We start from the raw sequence: 19,061 nt of genomic DNA, 5'->3' as shown, positions 1-19,061 counted from the left end.
CTCCCATCACCTACCTGTCAGCAACTGCTATTCATTTTCTCCATGATTCTTTCTCTCTGTCTCAATGTCTTTCTCTTTTGATGGCTGTTTCTCTCACTTTCTCTCTCTCTTCTTCTTGATTACGCTCCCTCTCAATTCAATTCAAGGGCTTTATTGGCATGGGAAGCATGTGTTAACATTGCCAAAGCAAGTGAGGTAGATAATATATAAAGTGAATATAAGTGAAATAAACAATAAAAATGAACAGTACACATTACACATACACACATCTCTCTCTCATTTTCTCTCTCTAACTCTTCTGCCTGTCTCTCTCTCTTTCTGGAGTACTTTCTCTTTTTCACTCCCTCTCCTTTTCTTTCTCATTTTCTCATCCCATGCATCATTTTCCTCTCTCCCTTTTCCCCCTCCCTCACTTCTCCCTGCCCTGTCTTCTCCTCTCTGTTAGGAAAGGCTGTGCATGTTGTGCTTAGTTGGGAGACAGGGGGGTTGTGGACGATGGGGGAATTGAATCTATGTCCCGTTCCAGTCTGATCATGGCAGTTGGTGAGCATACTCTCCTCCATGTTTAACTCTCTGGCTCTGTCAGTCGCCAAGTCTGGAGGAGTGCGCGCGTGTGTGTGCGCGCGCGTGTGCACTCATGTTTGTTCATGCTTGTGGCTGTCTCTCTGTCTATGCCTATCTGTATGTCTTCCTCTCCAATAGCCAGCCTGACTGGGTGGCAAAAACAGAAAGAGAATGTTTTAATTCTGTACATCCATTGCACATATCTGGCCTCCTATTCAATAGGGATTTCCCCCTCAATCTACTATAGCACTAGGTTAGGTCAATCTGTCAATAGATCACTTCCTGCCGTCCCCCGGCGTTAGATGTTCCTCCATAAATCGATGATACACCAGCAGTTCATATTCACTCTGCGTCCCCTCTCAAATCAACAGGCGATCTGAACCCGCCTGTCCAAATCAGTGGAGAATTGACTTTCCCTATCTAGTCTATTCTATGGGAAAGCCTGTTTTGCTGCAGAGAGAGAATCAATGTGTAATCTATGCAGATCTCTGAAGCTGCTGCTCTTCTGAGTGGGAGGAGAATGCTGATAGGGTGTCACAGTGTTCTCATGCTCTTCTGACCAGAGATAGGGCTGGGTGCCATTTGGATGCAGAAAAACACAAGTGCAATTGACTTCTAGCATCGCCCTGCTGTATGCGTGTGTGTGTGTGTGTGTGTTTCTGCACCTAAGCGTTTGTGTGGGTGTTCGGATTCATTTTTATCAATGCACTGAAGCAGTCTTGTCAAATCAAAGTTTAATTTCACTTCAAGTCACATCGACTGTGTGCCCATTTGAAGAGTTTTGTCTTACAGTTCACCATCCCAAACAGCGAACTCACTAACTCATCTCCAATCATAGCTTCAGCTACAGAGCAGTTCATACAGAACCGTTCCTTACAGCCCTGTGTTTGTTGTTCCAGTTAGTCCTTCAGTAGAGGAACGACCACCCACTCAGACTGGAGCTGAAGCCTTTCCATTTCCATAGAGGAGCCAGCTTATCTGTTCTAAATGATAAGGGGCAGCCATTGACTGTAATGGAGACTCATTTAGTGATTTAGCAGTGTGTGTGTGGCTATGTGTGTGTGTGTGTCCTCTATCGCTTCACGCTCCCCTCTCTCTGTTTTCTTTCATTACTCGTTTTCCTCTCTCAGCCACCAATCCTTTCACTTTCCCCTGCTCCCTCTGGTCTCTCTCTCCTGCTCAGTCAAGCAGACCTCTCTTTCCTCTCTTTCTGTCCTTGGCCATGTAATGGTCTCAGGTAGCTCCCCCAGTGTGACAGAATCAATAGCACAGCCGCTCGGACTCCTGCGTCCCAAATGGCACCATATGGCCTTTGTAGTGCACTACTTTTTGACCAGGGCCCATAGAGCTCTGACCAACAGTAGTGCGCCAGAGGGAATAGGGTTCCATTTGGGACACAGCCCCATATCTCAACTCACCGAGGACATGATGACCAACAGAACAGGAACAGGATGTTCTTTCATGGCTGTTTGCAGTCAACAACATAGTGTGATTGAATACAGTGTGATTCAACTTCCTGTAAATGTAATGCACGAATGTGACCAATAGTTAACATTTGAACCCTCTCTCGCTTTCAATTTGCCTCTGTTCTTTCCTCTTCTCTTGTCTTCTCCCTCTAGGTTCCTGACCTACTGCTACCTGTTGGCGTTCAACGCGTGGCTGCTGCTGTCTCCCGCGGTGCTGTGTTATGACTGGCAGGTGGGCAGTATACCCCTGGTGGAGTCACTGTGGGACATGCGCAACGTCGCCGCCCTGCTGCTGGGAGTGGTCATGGTCGCCCTCTGTCTGCACTGTGTCATGTCTCTACAGGTGAGATGGACATGGAGATTAGGTGCCTTCAGAACAGCCCCTCAGAACAGCCTCAGTTTTGTCGGGGCATGGACTCTACAAGGTGTTGAAAGCGTTCCACAGGGATGCTGACCCATGTTGACTCCAATGCTTCCCACAGTTGTGTCAAGTTGACTGGATGTCCTTTGGGTGGTGGATCATTCTTAAAACACAAGGGAAACTGTTGAGCGTGAAAAACCCATCAGCGTTGCAGTTGTTGACACAAACTGGTGAACCTGGCACCTACTACCATACCCCGTTCAAAGGCACTTAAATATTTTGTCATTCATCCTCTGAATGACTCACATACACAATCCATGTTTCAATTGTCTCAAGGCTTAAAAATCCTTCTTTTAACCTGTCTCTTCCCCTTCATCTATACTGATGGAAGTGGATTTAACAAGTGACACCAATAAGGGATCCTAGATTTCACCTGGATTCACCTGGTCGGTCTATGTGGAAAGAGTATAATGTTCCGAATGTTTTGTCCACTCTGCATATTGATTCTATCTGTCTAGTACTTGGAAGTCTACGTTGGCGGCAGGGGGGTTTCTGAACTGGGCTTGCTTTCACACAGTGATACTCACAGGTTTCTAAACATAGACACTACGCTATGAAAACTCTCACCTTCCAATCACACCACACTCCTGTTAGAGGAGTGTGGTGTTATTTGCCCGACCCATGCCATGAACATACAGTACACACTTTCTCTGCGTTGCCGGGGTGACAGGCAGTGTTTAGAGAAGGAGACTTATTATGTGTGAGAATTGTGTGCACTGCATCGTTCTTCGTTATTGAGTAGACCTTGAGTCATTGGTCCCCATCCCACTCAGACAGAGTGAGAGATGTCTCGCCTGCTACTGCCAGCTGTCAACACCGAATGGCATTTGTGAAATTGATCTCTTCACCCTGCTTGTCCTACCCGTAGTTTGCGTCAGAATAATTGTTTCAAGCTGAAAGAATTGTGAGAGCTCTTGTTCTCTTCCTGTAGTTTGGGAGGTAACTTTTCTCAATACGCTGATCTTCTTGTAGAGGATGAAGTGAAACTAGGCGGCAGGTGGCCTTAGCGTTGGGGAGGATTAATTTACCTTCTGATGAGAGGCGAGTCCTACCATGATGGAGGATTCATTTATCTTCTGATGAGAGGCGAGTCCTATCATGGAGGATTGGAGGATTTGCATCAATAGAAATTCCATCTTTCTCACACCTGTCTCTTTCTTTACTGCTTTCTTTGTCATTCTCTCCCTGTTTCAATCTTCTCTTTTTCTCTTTCCCCCTCTCTCCCCTGTCTCTCGCTCTCTGACATCACTTTGCTCGGTCTGTTTTGCTAAGGTTTGCGTGCGGCTAGGTTATTGATAAATTATGAGTCTAATGGCTTTCTCCCTTCCTCGCTCTCTGCCTGTCTCTTTGGCTCTCGCTCTCGCCCTCTCTCCCGCCACACTCCCAACATGCTACAAAGGCCCCTGGGAGATGTCCCATAGTGTCACACAATGTCATCTGTGTGACTTGCCTCTGTAACCCCTATGACCTCCCCTAGAGAGAACTGTCTGTATCATCACCCACAACCACCTCAAGCAGAATGCCTGAGAGGAACAAATACGAGAGAGGGCAGGGAAAGCCTGAGAAGAACAAGTACGAGAGAGGGCAGGGAAAGCCTGAGAGGAACAAGTACGAGAGAGGGCAGGGAAAGCCTGAGAGGAACAAATACGAGAGAGGGCAGGGAAAGCCTCAGAGGAACAAATACGAGAGAGGGCAGGGAAAGCCTGAGAAGGGAAAGCCTGAGAGGGACAAGTACGAGAGAGGGCAGGGAAAGCCTGAGAGGGACAAGTACGAGAGAGGGCATGGAAAGCCTGAGAGGAACAAGTACGAGAGAGGGCAGGGAAAGCCTGAGAGGAACAAATACGAGAGAGGGCAGGGAAAGCCTGAGAGGAACAAGTATGAGAGAGGGCAGGGAGAGCCTGAGAGGAACAAGTACGAGAGAGGGCAGGGAAAGCCTGAGAAGAACAAGTACGTGAGAGGGCAGGGAAAGCCTGAGAGGAACAATTACGTGAGAGGGCAGGGAAAGCCTGAGAAGAACAAGTACGTGGAGGGCAGGGAAAGCCTCAGAAGAACAAGTATGTGAGAGGGCAGGGAAAGCCTGAGAAGAACAAGTATGAGAGAGGGCAGGGAAAGCCTGAGAGGAACAAATACGAGAGAGGGCAGGGAAAGCCTGAGAGGAACAAGTACGAGAGAGGGCAGGGAAAGCCTGAGAGGAACAAATACGAGAGAGGGCAGGGAAAGCCTGAGAAGAACAAGTATGAGAGAGGGCAGGGAAAGCCTGAGAGGAACAAATACGAGAGAGGGCAGGGAAAGCCTGAGAAGAACAAGTATGAGAGAGGGCAGGGAAAGCCTGAGAGGAACAAATACGAGAGAGGGCAGGGAAAGCCTGAGAAGAACAAGTACGAGAGAGGGCAGGGAAAGCCTGAGAAGAACAAGTACGTGAGAGGGCAGGGAAAGCCTGAGAGGAACAAGTACGAGAGAGGGCAGGGAAAGCCTGAGAGGAACAAGTACGAGAGAGGGCAGGGAAAGCCTGAGAGGAACAAGTACGAGAGAGGGCAGGGAAAGCCTGAGAAGAACAAGTACGAGAGAGGGCAGGGAAAGCCTGAGAGGAACAACTACGAGAGAGGGCAGGGAAAGCCTGAGAGGAACAAGCACGAGAGAGGGCAGGGAAAGCCTGAGAGGAACAAGTACGAGAGAGGGCTGGGAAAGCCTGAGAAGAACAAGTACGAGAGAGGGCAGGGAAAGCCTGAGAAGAACAAGTACGTGAGAGGGCAGGGAAAGCCTGAGAGGAACAAGTACGTGAGAGGGCAGGGAAAGCCTGAGAAGAACAAATACGAGAGAGGGCAGGGAAAGCCTGAGAAGAACAAGTACGAGAGAGGGCAGGGAAAGCCTGAGAAGAACAAGTACGTGAGAGGGCAGGGAAAGCCTGAGAAGAACAAGTATGTGAGAGGGCAGGGAAAGCCTGAGAAGAACAAGTACGAGAGAGGGCAGGGAAAGCCTGAGAGGAACAAGTACGTGAGAGGGCAGGGAAAGCCTGAGAAGAACAAGTACGTGAGAGGGCAGGGAAAGCCTGAGAAGAACAAGTACGTGAGAGGGCAGGGAAAGCCTGAGAAGAACAAGTACGTGAGAGGGCAGGGAAAGCCTGAGAAGAACAAATACGAGAGAGGGCAGGGAAAGCCTGAGAGGAACAAATACGAGAGAGGGCAGGGAAAGCCTGAGAAGAACAAGTACGTGAGAGGGCAGGGAAAGCCTGAGAAGAACAAGTACGTGAGAGGGCAGGGAAAGCCTGAGAGGAACAAATACGAGAGAGGGCAGGGAAAGCCTGAGAAGAACAAGTACGTGAGAGGGCAGGGAAAGCCTGAGAATAACAAGTACGTGAGAGGGTTGGCTTATTTGCTCTATTTGCTCGTGAGAGGGTTGGTTTATTTGCTCGTGAGAGGGTTGGTTTATTTGCTCTATTTGCTCGTGAGAGGGTTGGTTTATTTGCTCTATTTGCTCGTGAGAGGGTTGGTTTATTTGCTCGTGAGAGGGTTGGTTTATTTGCTCTATTTGCTCGTGAGAGGGTTGGTTTATTTGCTCGTGAGAGGGTTGGTTTATTTGCTCTATTTGCTCGTGAGAGGGTTGGTTTATTTGCTCTATTTACTGTTCGAAATGAATGGTCGGATCCCATTATCTGTGTCTGTCTTGTCTGTCTTGTCTGTCTGTCTGTCTGTGTGTGGGCGGGCGTGTGTGTGTGTGTGTATACTGCCTAGCCATCTGTTGGCCTGGCACGGCTGGTGAGTGTGTGTGTGTGTGTGTGTGGAGTGGGACATATGTCAGTCGGCCAGTTCTGAAGGGTTCTACTGGGAAGGACTAACGGATGTGAGGCCAGAACCAGAGGGGTCTGATCTGGGAGGGATGCCATGTTTCTGACCACCCAATATAGTCACCTGGAGCACTGGGCTGTAGCAGAGTATTCCTCTATACCCGGGGATGAGAGAGCAGGAGAGAGGAAAGGAGGGATGGTGGAAAGGGAAGAAAAGAGGAGAGGAGGAGAAGAGAGAGTAGAGTGAAAAGACAGAGGAAAAGAGAGGAGTGGAGTGAAAAGAGAGGAGGAGGAGAGAGAGGAGTGACAGGAAACTAGAGGACATTTAGAATGGAAAGGAAAGAGTTGACAAGAGAGTAGAGGACTGAGGAGATGAGTGGAAAAGAGATGGAGAAATTGACAGGGCGGAGGAGAGAGAGGAGAGAAACAGATGATAGAGAGGAGGAGGAGGGTGGAGGGCGGAAGTTTGTCTGCAAGGTTAAAGCAGCTGTATCACCGCCTGACAAATTGTGACAGACGTTGTACAGGCGCCTGCTGCCGTCTCCATGGTAACAGAGAAGCAGTTGAGACATTGCGCTCTTCTACAGCAGAGTTCAGACGGACAGCGAGAAAAGAAAGAAGAAGAGGAGGAGGAGGGTTAGATGAGAGAGAGAGAGAATGCCGAGAGTGGAGGATAGAGAGCAAAGGACAGACAAGAGGAAGAGAGAGAGTAGAGAGAGAATGCAGAGAAAGAGAGAGAGAAAGAAAGAATGCAGAGAGAGAGAGAGAATGCAGAGAGGGTGGGAGAGAGAGAATGCTTATTTATTTTCCCTTGTGTACTTTAATCATTTGTACATTGTTACAACACTGTATATATACAGTGGGGAGAACAAGTATTTGATACACTGCCGATTTTGCAGGTTTTCCTACTTACAAAGCATGTAGAGGTCTGTAATTTTTTATCATAGGTACACTTCAACTGTGAGAGACGGAATCTAAAACAAAAATCCAGAAAATCACATTGTATGATTTTTAGGTCTGTGGACCTATTTGGGCGGTAAGCAAATTGGAGTGGGTCTAGGGTGTCAGGTAGGGTGGAGGTGATATGGTCCTTGACTAGTCTCTCAAAGCACTTCATGATGACGGAAGTGAGTGCTACTCGTAGCACGGTAGTCGTTTAGCTCAGTTACCTTAGCTTTCTTGGGAACAGGAACAATGGTGGCCCTCTTGAAGCATGTGGGAACAGCAGACTGGTATAGGGATTGATTGAATATGTCCGTGAACACACCGGCCAGCTGGTCTGCGCATGCTCTGAGGGCGCGGCTGGGGATGCCGTCTGGGCCTGCAGCCTTGCGAGGGTTAACACGTTTAAATATTTTACTCACCTCGGCTGCAGTGAAGGAGAGTCCGCATGTTTTCGTTGCAGGCCGTGTCAGTGGCACTGTATTGTCCTCAAAGCGGGCAAAAAAGTTATTTAGTCTGCCTGGGAGCAAGACATCCTGGTCCGTGACTGGGCTGGTTTTCTTCTTGTAGTCCGTGATTGACTGTAGACCCTGCCACATACCTCTTGCGTCTGAGCCGTTGAATTGAGATTCTACTTTGTCTCTATACTGACGCTTAGCTTGTTTGATAGCCTTGCGGAGGGAATAGCTGCACTGTTTGTATTCGGTCATGTTACCAGTCACCTTGCCCTGATTAAAAGCAGTGGTTTGCGCTTTCAGTTTCACGCGAATGCTGCCATCAATCCACGGTTTCTGGTTAGGGAATGTTTTAATCGTTGCTATGGGAACGACATTTTCAACGCACGTTCTAATGCACTCGCACACCGAATCAGCGTAATCGTCAATGCTGTTATCTGACGCAATACGAAACATATCCCAGTCCACGTGATGGAAGCAGTCTTGGAGTGTGGAATCAGCTTGGTCGGACCAGCGTTGGACAGACCTCAGCGTGGGAGCTTCTTGTTTTAGTTTCTGTCTGTAGGCAGGGATCAGCAAAATGGAGTCGTGGTCAGCTTTTCCGAAAGGAGGGCGGGGCAGGGCCTTATATGCGTCGCGGAAGTTAGAGTAACAATGATCCAAGGTTTTTTCAGCCCTGGTTGCGCAATCGATATGCTGATACAATTTAGGGAGTCTTGTTTTCAGATTAGCCTTGTTAAAATCCCCAGCTACAATGAATGCAGCCTCAGGATGTATGGATTCCAGTTTGCAAAGAGTGAAATAAAGTTTGTTCAGAGCCATCGATGTGTCTGCTTGGGGGGGAATATATACGGCTGTGATTATAACCGAAGAGAATTCTCTTGGTAGATAATGCGGTCGACATTTGATTGTGAGGAATTCTAAATCAGGTGAACAGAAGGATTTGACTTCCTGTATGTTTCTGTGATCACACCACGTCTCGTTAGCCATAAGGCATACGCCCCCGCCCCTCTTCTTACCAGAAAGACGTTTGTTTCTGTCGGCGCGATGCGTGGAGAAACCTGCTGGCTGCACCGCCTCCGATAGCGTCTCTCCAGTGAGCCATGTTTCCGTGAAGCAAAGAACGTTACAGTCTCTGATGTCCCTCTGGAATGCTACCCTTGCTCGGATTTCATCAACCTTGTTGTCAAGAGACTGGACATTGGCGAGAAGAATGCTAGGGAGTGGTGCACGATGTGCCCGTCTCCGGAGTCTGACCAGAAGACCGCCTCGTTTCCCTCTTTTACGGAGTCGTTTTTTTGGGTCGCCGGCTGGGATCCATTCCGTTGTCCTGGTTGAAAGGCAGAACACAGGATCCGCTTCGTGTTTTGAAACATCTGTATGTGTAATATTTTTATTGTTTATTTCACTTTTGTATATTATCTACCTCACTTGCTTTGGCAATGTTAACATGTTTCCCATGTCAATAAAGCCCCTTGAATTGAATTGAATGCAGAGAGGGTGGGAGAGAATGCAGAGAGAGAGAATGCAGAGAGAGAGAATGCAGAGAGAGAGAATGCAGAGAGAGAGAATGCAGAGAGAGAGAATGCAGAGAGAGAGAATGCAGAGAGAGAGAATGCAGAGAGAGAGAGAATGCAGAGAGAGAGAAAGAATGCAGAGAGAGAGAAAGAATGCAGAGAGAGAGAAAGAATGCAGAGAGAGAGTGCAGAGAGAGAATGCAATGAGAGAGAGAGAGAGAGAGAGAGAGAATGCAGAGGGAGAGAGAATGCAGAGGGAGAGAGAATGCAGAGGGAGAGGGAATGCAGAGGGAGAGGGAATGCAGAGGGAGAGGGAATGCAGAGGGAGAGGGAATGCAGAGGGAGAGGGAATGTAGAGGGAGAGGGAATGCAGAGGGAGAGAGAATGCAGAGGGAGAGGGAATGCAGAGGGAGAGGGAATGCAGAGGGAGAGGGAATGCAGAGGGAGAGGGAATGCAGAGGGAGAGGGAATGCAGAGGGAGAGGGAATGCAGAGGGAGAGGGAATGCAGAGGGAGAGAGAATGCAGAGGGAGAGGGAATGCAGAGGGAGAGGGAATGCAGAGGGAGAGGGAATGCAGAGGGAGAGGGAATGCAGAGGGAGAGGGAATGCAGAGGGAGAGGGAATGCAGAGGGAGAGGGAATGCAGAGGGAGAGGGAGAATGCAGAGGTAGAGAGAGAATGCAGAGGTAGAGAGAGAATGCAGAGGGAGAGAGAGAATGCAGAGGGAGAGAGAGAATGAAGAGGGAGAGAGAGAATGCAGAGGGAGAGAGAATGAAGAGGGAGAGAGAGAATGCAAGGTGGCATAGCAGTTCAGACGTCTTTTGTCCTCGTCTTGTCGTGTCCTGTATATATATATATTTACAACTTTTTCACATACATTTTATTTTTATTTTCCATCAACTCATCTTCAAAACACTCTCCTCCAACCCGCCTCACCAATGTATATTTATAAAAAAGTATTATTTACCTCAGATCTGTAATCCTCCAAGAAGCTAGCCAGAAACTCCAAGAAGCTAGCCAGAAACTAGCCAGAAGCTAATCCAGAAGCTAGTTCAGAAGCTAGTTAGCTCCTTTACTGGCAAATCGTTAATATTCAGCTAACCACGGTTTGTGGTCATCAGCTATCCTTTAGCTCGAAAATCTATCGCCAGTTCTGTACGGCGCAGCGCGGCTCGGAACGGAACATACCGGACCAATTTTTTCTCTCCATGTCCCTGGACATTCATACCCGGATCTCACAGCTAGCTAGCTGCTATCCGTGTGACCATCGGAGCTAGCAAGCTCCGTCAATCACTCCTGAGTTCCATCAATCACACCTGGGCTGCAGTCACCTATCCGGACCCGTTTTACTGCCTTCGCGGAGCCCCACCGGGCCTTCACAACTGGACTGCCGACGTTATCTACCCGAAGGAGTTATTCGGCCGGCTCCTCCGTCGCGACGTTACCTGAACGCCCATCTGCGGCCTGCTAACCGTTAGCTGTCTTACCGGCTGCTATCTGAATAGACAATCGGACAATTTTTTTATTATTATTTTTTTTAAATTATTTTTTTAATTATTATTATTATATTTTCTTCTTGGGCCTCTATAACTATATCTATTGTTTTTATTTTTGTTGTTGTTGTGTGATTTGGATTAATCCCCTCTACCACACGGAACCCCACTAATCTACTGACGGAACGTAAGGGGTGGCTAACAGACCTCCATCCTATGCTAGCTTGCTACCGATGCCCTGGCTAGCTGTCTAAATCACCAACCAACCTCTCCACTCACCGGACCCTTTTGATCACTCGACTAAGCATGCCTATCCTTAATGTCAATATGTCTTGTCCATTTCTGTTCTGGTTAGTGTTTATTGGCTTATTTCACTGTAGAGCCTCTAGTCCTGCTCACTATACCTTATCCAACCTATTAGTTCCACCACCCACACATGCAATGACATCTCCTGGTTTCAACGATGTTTCTAGAGACAATATCTCTCTCTTCATCACTCAATACCTAGGTTTACCTCCACTGTATTCACATCCTGCCATACATTTGTCTGTACATTATACCTTGATGCTATTTTATCGCCCCCAGAAACCTCCTTTTACTCTATGTTCCAGACGTTCTAGACGACCAATTCTCATAGCTTTTAGCCGTACCCTTATTCTACTCCTCCTATGTTCCTCTGGCGATGTAGAGGTGAATCCAGGCCCTGCAGTGCCTAGCTCCACTCCTATTCCCCAGGCGCTCTCTTTTGACGACTTCTGTAACCGTAATAGCCTTGGTTTCATGCATGTTAACATTAGAAGCCTCCTCCCTAAGTTTGTTCTATTCACTGCTTTAGCACACTCTGCCAACCCGGATGTTCTAGCTGTGTCTGAATCCTGGCTTAGGAAGACCACCAAAAATTCTGAAGTTTTAATTCCAAACTACAACATTTTCAGACAAGATAGAACTGCCAAAGGGGGCGGTGTTGCAATCTACTGCAAAGATAGCCTGCAGAGTTCTGTCCTACTATCCAGGTCTGTACCCAAACAATTTGAACTTCTACTTTTAAAAATCCACCTCTCTAAAAACAAGTCTCTCACCGTTGCCGCCTGCTATAGACCACCCTCTGCCCCCAGCTGTGCTCTGGACACCATATGTGAACTGATTGCCCCCCATCTATCTTCAGAGTTCGTGCTGCTAGGCGACCTAAACTGGAACATGCTTAACACCCCAGCCATCCTACAATCTAAACTTGATGCCCTCAATCTCACACAAATAATCAATGAACCTACCAGGTACCTCCCCAAAACCTTAAACACGGGCACCCTCATAGATATCATCCTAACCAACTTCCCCTCTAAATACACCTCTGCTGTCTTCAACCAAGATCTCAGCGATCACTGCCTCATTGCCTGCATCCGTAATGGGTCAGCGGTCAAACGACCTCCACTCATCACTGTAAAACGCTCCCTGAAACACTTCTGCGAGCAGGCCTTTCTAATCGACCTGGCCGGGGTATCCTGGAAGGATATTGATCTCATCCCGTCAGTAGAGGATGCCTGGATATTTTTTTAAAAATGCCTTCCTAACCATCTTAAATAAACATGCCCCATTCAAGAAATTTAGAACCAGGAACAGATATAGCCCTTGGTTCTCCCCAGACCTGACTGCCCTTAACCAACACAAAAACATCCTATGGCGTTCTGCATTAGCATCGAACAGCCCCCGTGATATGCAGCTGTTCAGGGAAGCTAGAAATCATTATACACAGGCAGTTAGAAAAGCCAAGGCTAGCTTTTTCAAGCAGAAATTTGCTTCCTGCAACACTAACTCAAAAAAGTTCTGGGACACTGTAAAGTCCATGGAGAATAAGAACACCTCCTCCCAGCTGCCCACTGCACTGAAGATAGGAAACACTGTCACCACTGATAAATCCACCATAATTGAGAATTTCAATAAGCATTTTTCTACGGCTGGCCATGCTTTCCACCTGGCTACTCCTACCCCGGACAACAGCACTGCACCCCCAACAGCAACTCGCCCAAGCCTTCCCCATTTCTCCTTCTCCCAAATCCATTCAGCTGATGTTCTGAAAGAGCTGCAAAATCTGGACCCCTACAAATCACCCGGGCTAGACAATCTGGACCCTTTCTTTCTAAAATTATCTGCTGAAATTGTTGCCACCCCTATTACTAGCCTGTTCAACCTCTCTTTCGTGTCGTCTGAGATTCCCAAAGATTGGAAAGCAGCTGCGGTCATCCCCCTCTTCAAAGGGGGGGACACTCTTGACCCAAACTGCTACAGACCTATATCTATCCTACCGTGCCTTTCTAAGGTCTTCGAAAGCCAAGTCAACAAACAGATTACCGACCATTTCGAATCTCACCATACCTTCTCTGCTATGCAATCTGGTTTCAGAGCTGGTCATGGGTGCACCTCAGCCACGCTCAAGGTCCTAAACGATATCTTAACCGCCATCGATAAGAAACATTACTGTGCAGCCGTATTCATTGATCTGGCCAAGGCTTTCGACTCTGTCAATCACCATATCCTCATCGGCAGACTCGACAGCCTTGGTTTCTCAAATGATTGCCTCGCCTGGTTCACCAACTACTTCTCTGATAGAGTTCAGTGTGTCAAGTCGGAGGGTCTGCTGTCCGGACCTCTGGCAGTCTCTATGGGGGTGCCACAGGGTTCAATTCTTGGACCGACTCTCTTCTCTGTATACATCAATGAGGTCGCTCTTGCTGCTGGTGAGTCCCTGATCCACCTCTACGCAGACGACACCATTCTGTATACTTCCGGCCCTTCTTTGGACACTGTGTTAACAACCCTCCAGGCAAGCTTCAATGCCATACAACTCTCCTTCCGTGGCCTCCAATTGCTCTTAAATACAAGTAAAACTAAATGCATGCTCTTCAACCGATCGCTACCTGCACCTACCCGCCTGTCCAACATCACTACTCTGGACGGCTCTGACTTAGAATACGTGGACAACTACAAATACTTAGGTGTCTGGTTAGACTGTAAACTCTCCTTCCAGACCCATATCAAACATCTCCAATCCAAAGTTAAATCTAGAATTGGCTTCCTATTTCGCAACAAAGCATCCTTCACTCATGCTGCCAAACATACCCTTGTAAAACTGACCATCCTACCAATCCTCGACTTTGGCGATGTCATTTACAAAATAGCCTCCAATACCCTACTCAACAAATTGGATGCAGTCTATCACAGTGCAATCCGTTTTATCACCAAAGCCCCATATACTACCCACCATTGCGACCTGTACGCTCTCGTTGGCTGGCCCTCGCTTCATACTCGTCGCCAAACCCACTGGCTCCATGTCATCTACAAGACCCTGCTAGGTAAAGTCCCCCCTTATCTCAGCTCGCTGGTCACCATAGCATCTCCCACCTGTAGCACACGCTCCAGCAGGTATATCTCTCTAGTCACCCCCAAGACCAATTCTTTCTTTGGCCGCCTCTCCTTCCAGTTCTCTGCTGCCAATGACTGGAACGAACTACAAAAATCTCTGAAACTGGAAACACTTATCTCCCTCACTAGCTTTAAGCACCAACTGTCAGAGCAGCTCACAGATTACTGCACCTGTACATAGCCCACCTAAAATTTAGCCCAAACAACTACCTCTTTCCCAACTGTATTTAATTTTTATTTATTTATTTATTTTGCTCCTTTGCACCCCATTATTTTTTTATTTCTACTTTGCACATTCTTCCATTGCAAAACTACCATTCCAGTATTTTACTTGCTATATTGTATTTACTTTGCCATCATGGCCTTTTTTTGCCTTTACCTCCCTTCTCACCTCATTTGCTCACATTGTATATAGACTTGTTTATACTGCATTATTGACTGTATGTTTGTTTTTACTCCATGTGTAACTCTGTGTCGTTTTATCTGTCGAACTGCTTTGCTTTATCTTGGCCAGGTCGCAATTGTAAATGAGAACTTGTTCTCAACTTGCCTACCTGGTTAAATAAAGGTAAAATAAAAATAAAATAAATAAATAAATGCAGAGGGAGAGAGAATGCAGAGGGAGAGAGAGAATGCAGAGGGAGAGAGAGAATGCAGAGGGAGAGAGAGAATGCAGAGGGAGAGAGAATGAAGAGGGAGAGAGAGAATGAAGAGGGAGAGAGAGAATGCAGAGGGAGAGAGAGAATGAAGAGGGAGAGAGAGAATGAAGAGGGAGAGAGAGAATGCAGAGGGAGAGAGAGAATGCAGAGGGAGAGAGAGAATGCAGAGGGAGAGAGAATGCAGAGGGAGAGAGAATGCAGAGAGGGAGAGAGAATGCAGAGAGGGAGAGAGAATGCAGAGAGGGAGAGAGAATGCAGAGAGGGAGAGAGAATGCAGAGAGAGAGAATGCAGAGAGAGAGAGAATGCAGAGAGAGAGAGAATGCAGAGAGAGAGAGAATGCAGAGAGAGAGTGCAGAGAGAAAATGCAGAGAGAGAGAGAATGCCGAGAGAGAGGGAGAATGCCGAGAGAGAGAGAGAATGCAGAGGGAGAGGGAATGCAGAGGGAGAGACAATGCAGAGGGGGAGAGAATGCAGAGAGAGAGAGAATGCAGAGAGAGAGAGAATGCAGAGAGAGAGATAGAATGCAGAGAGAGAGAGAGAATGCAGAGAGAGAGAGAGAATGCAGAAAGGATGTCCCCTGAAGGGGCTGTGTTGGAATGACATACAGGGAAGCAATGACACATGGGGAGATACTATTAACAACCTAACCTCCACCGTTCATTCACTGGTCCACTCCACTGCCTAGTGTATGGGATCACACTGCTTAGAGCACGGTTGAATGAGGGAGAGTGTGTGTGCATCTTTTAATGACTGTATGATCCTATCTATGGCATAATATCTAGCCCCCGGTGTGTGTGCTTCCATTTGTGTGTGTCTACCGCGTGTGTGTCTGTAGGTCTGTCGTTGACTAGTGTGTGATCCTATCTATGTTCACATGCTGTAGAGTACGTCCCGCGGTGTGATTAGGTGGTCGGCAGGAGAATGGGGCGTGGATTGGACCGGCGGCTTAATCAAGACGCAGCGACTTTGGAACAGTAATTTAACGAGGGAATCAACGCCATTACTGAGGGCACAGTCATTAGACCAATTAGCTTCTGTTTGTTCTAACAACTACGCCGGCTATGTTCAGAATGGAAAAATACGGAGGGACTTTTCACTCTTATTAAAAATGAATCGGTTCGAGTTGATTTAAAATGAAGGAACTGTTTTTAATTTCATGGGTCTAAATGGTCTACTCAGTCAGCTTCGATATGTCAGAGCATCAGTCAGATATGCTCAGTAACTGGGCGTGACATGTGTAATGATTGCCATTGATATACTGCTGTTTGAAATGGGCATGCTGGACATGTATTCAAACACTGGACAGCATGTGTGCTACTGCAAACAACATTAAGGCAACAGTTGATTAAATGTGGGAATTGTAGGCTCTGGTTTTCCTATGGATGGGCTAAACTCTCACCCCCCCATTGCTTTCTCTCCCTCTATCTCCCTTTTCCTCCCCCCTCTCACTCTCCATGCATCTCCCCCCTCTCACTCTCCATGCACCCCCCCCCCCTCTCTGTCTTTCTGTAGAGGTTGGAGAATAGGGAGGTGTTGCTGGGGGTGTTGTTCCTGGTCTTTCCCTTCATCCCTGCCAGTAACCTCTTCTTCAGGGTGGGCTTCGTGGTGGCAGAGAGGGTCCTCTACATGCCCAGGTGGGTTGTGTGTGTGTGTGTGTGTGTGTGTGTGTGTGTGTGTGTGTGTGTGTGTGTGTGTGTGTGTGTGTGTGTGTGTGTGTGTGTGTGTGTTATTGTAGGTAATGTGTATGTTGTGTGTGTCTTCCTAATTCTAAACCTCTCTGGGCTTGAATGGTTTGTAATTAGAGAGCTGGTGTAATTCCCCTGTGTGCAGTAGTGTGTAGACTAGCTTGGTTGCCCTTACTGAATGTGTGTGTGTGTTTTATGGCTGACCCCCTTTAGTCGACTGGTCGATTGTTTGCAAAGACCAGAAACAGCAAGCAGTGGGAGCACCAGATCTTTTCCCTTCTGTTTAGGCTACATTGATCTCTGGCTCCTTCTTTTTAGTACTTTGTGTGTCTTCATTTTTACTCACAGTGCTTAAAGCATCAGACGAGCTCAGTGGCCTACATATAGTTGATTTATTTAAAAATACACTTTTACAATTTCAACCAGGAACAGACGACTCTCGGTCGACCGAGATATTTTTTAGTTGGGGACAGCCATAGTGTGTGTATGTGTGCAGGAGTTTACAAGAGTGTGTATGTGTGAGTGAGTGAACATATGGAGAGAGGATCACACACACACACACACACACACACACACACACACACACACACACACACACACACACACACACACACACACACACACACACACACACACACACACGCACGCACACACACACAAGGTTATTTTCTGCTGTGCTTCACACTTCAGTCAAGGGCCTCTGGTACGTCCTTGTAGTGGATTCCTATGAAGTGCTCTCTCTCCTCCCTCTCTCCTTTACTCTCTCTGCTTTCTCCATCTGTCTGTTCTCTCCCGCTGCCTTGCATCATTCTAAGGGCTCCTTCCTCCTTCAGTGCTTTCAAGGGCTTCCCAGATAATATTTTTCGATTTATTTTTCCTGATGCTGATATCTTATAAGAAAATCATTTTCTGTTTGTCTGTCAATGCTCTCTCTCTCTCTTTCTTCTCTTCCTCTCTCACTCTCTCAACTTTCCATTTTCAATTTCCCTGTCTCACGGCCTACCCCCATCTCTTTCTGCTAATCCGGTCCCTGTGTGTGTGTGTGTGTGTGTGTGTGTGTTTGCGTGTGTGCGTTTGCGTGTAAGATTATCATGGCCGTAGTGGCCCTTGGGGGGCCTCTGCCCTTTAAACACACGCGCCTGCACATGCGCACACACACACACACACACAGACTAGAGGTCGACCGATTAATCGGAATGGCCGATTAATTAGGGCCGATTTCAAGTTTTCATAACAATCGGTAGTCGGCATTTTTGGACACCGATCACGGCCGATTACATTGCATTCCACAAGGAGACTGCGTGGCAGGCTGACTACCTGTTATGCGAGTGCAGCAAGGAGCCAAGGTAAGGTGCTAGTTAGCATTAAACGTATCTTATAAAAAACAATCAATCAATCATAATCACTAGTTAACTACACATGGTTGATGACATTACTAGATATTATCTAGCTTGTCCTGCGTTGCATATAATCAATGCGGTGCCTGTTAATTTATCATTGAATCAGCCTACTTCGCCAAAGGGGTGATTTAACAAGCGTATTTGCGAAAAAAGCATTGTCGTTGCACCAATGTGTACCTAACCATTAACATCAAAGCCTTTCTTAAAATCAATACACAAGTATATATTTTTAAACCTGCATATTTTGTTAATATTGCCTGCTAACATGAATTTCCTAGGGAAATTGTGTCACTTCTCTTGCGTTCTGTGCAACAGAGTCAGGGTATATGCAGCAGTTTGGGCCGCCTGGCTCTTTGCGAACTGTGTGAAGACTATTTCTTCCTAACAAAGGACAGCCAACTTTGCCAAACGGTGGATGATTTAACAAAAGCGCATTTGTGAAAAAAGCACAATCGTTGCACGAATGTACCTAACCATAAACAACAATGTGTCACGTTCGTCGAAATGAGTGGACCAAGGAGTAGAGTTCCACATTCTTTATTTATGTGAAACTTAAACAGCACAAAGAACAATCAAACGTGCCGTTCGTAGCTAGCTACCTAGGCACTAAACAAAATATCAATATAGGGAGAGCAGGTGGGAAACGGACCACACTAAGTATGATCCCCAATTAGAGGCAACGATCATCAGCTGCCTCCAATTGGGAACCATACTTACACCAACATAGACATAAAAACGCTAGAAACCCCCCTCGTCACGCCCTGACCTAAAACACCATAGAGAACCCCGAGGGCTCTCTATGGTCAGGGCGTGACACAATGCCTTTCTTAAAATCATTACACAGAAGTATATATTTTTAAACCTGCATATTTAGTTGAAAAGAAATTCATGTTAGCAGGCAATATTAAACTAGGGAATTGTGTCACTTCTCTTGCGTTCATTGCACGCAGAGTCAGGGTATATGCAATTTGGGCTGCCTGGCTCGTTGCGAACAAATTTTGCGAACAATTTATTTATTTTTGCTAAAGAATTGTACGTAATTATGACATAATATTGAAGGTTGTGCAATGTAACAGCAATATTTAAACTTGATGACTTGACTTGGATGCCACCCGTTAGATAAAATGCGGAACGGTTCCGTATTTCACTGAAAGAATAAACGTTTTGTTTTCGAAATGATAGTTTCCGGATTTGACCATATTATTGACCTAAGGCTCGTATTTCTGTATGTTAATATATTATAATTAAGTCTATGATT

The 19,061-nt window shown here is 46.8% G+C and overlaps 1 protein-coding gene across 1 annotated transcript in view; it reads left to right on the top strand.

The window, feature by feature from the left end:
- Window positions 1–19,061, top strand: part of LOC109864585 (protein O-mannosyl-transferase TMTC1-like) — a 101,282-nt gene that overhangs the window by 45,837 nt on the left and 36,384 nt on the right. The window contains exons 7-8 of the mRNA XM_031797759.1: window positions 2,184–2,373; window positions 16,231–16,352. Of these exons, the coding sequence (XP_031653619.1) occupies window positions 2,184–2,373; window positions 16,231–16,352 (312 nt within the window). The remainder of the gene's footprint in view (window positions 1–2,183; window positions 2,374–16,230; window positions 16,353–19,061) is intronic.

The sequence above is a fragment of the Oncorhynchus kisutch genome, linkage group LG19 (genome assembly GCF_002021735.2).
Source record: "Oncorhynchus kisutch isolate 150728-3 linkage group LG19, Okis_V2, whole genome shotgun sequence".
NCBI lineage: Eukaryota > Metazoa > Chordata > Actinopteri > Salmoniformes > Salmonidae > Oncorhynchus > Oncorhynchus kisutch.
This window is presented reverse-complemented; position numbering and strand designations above follow the sequence as displayed.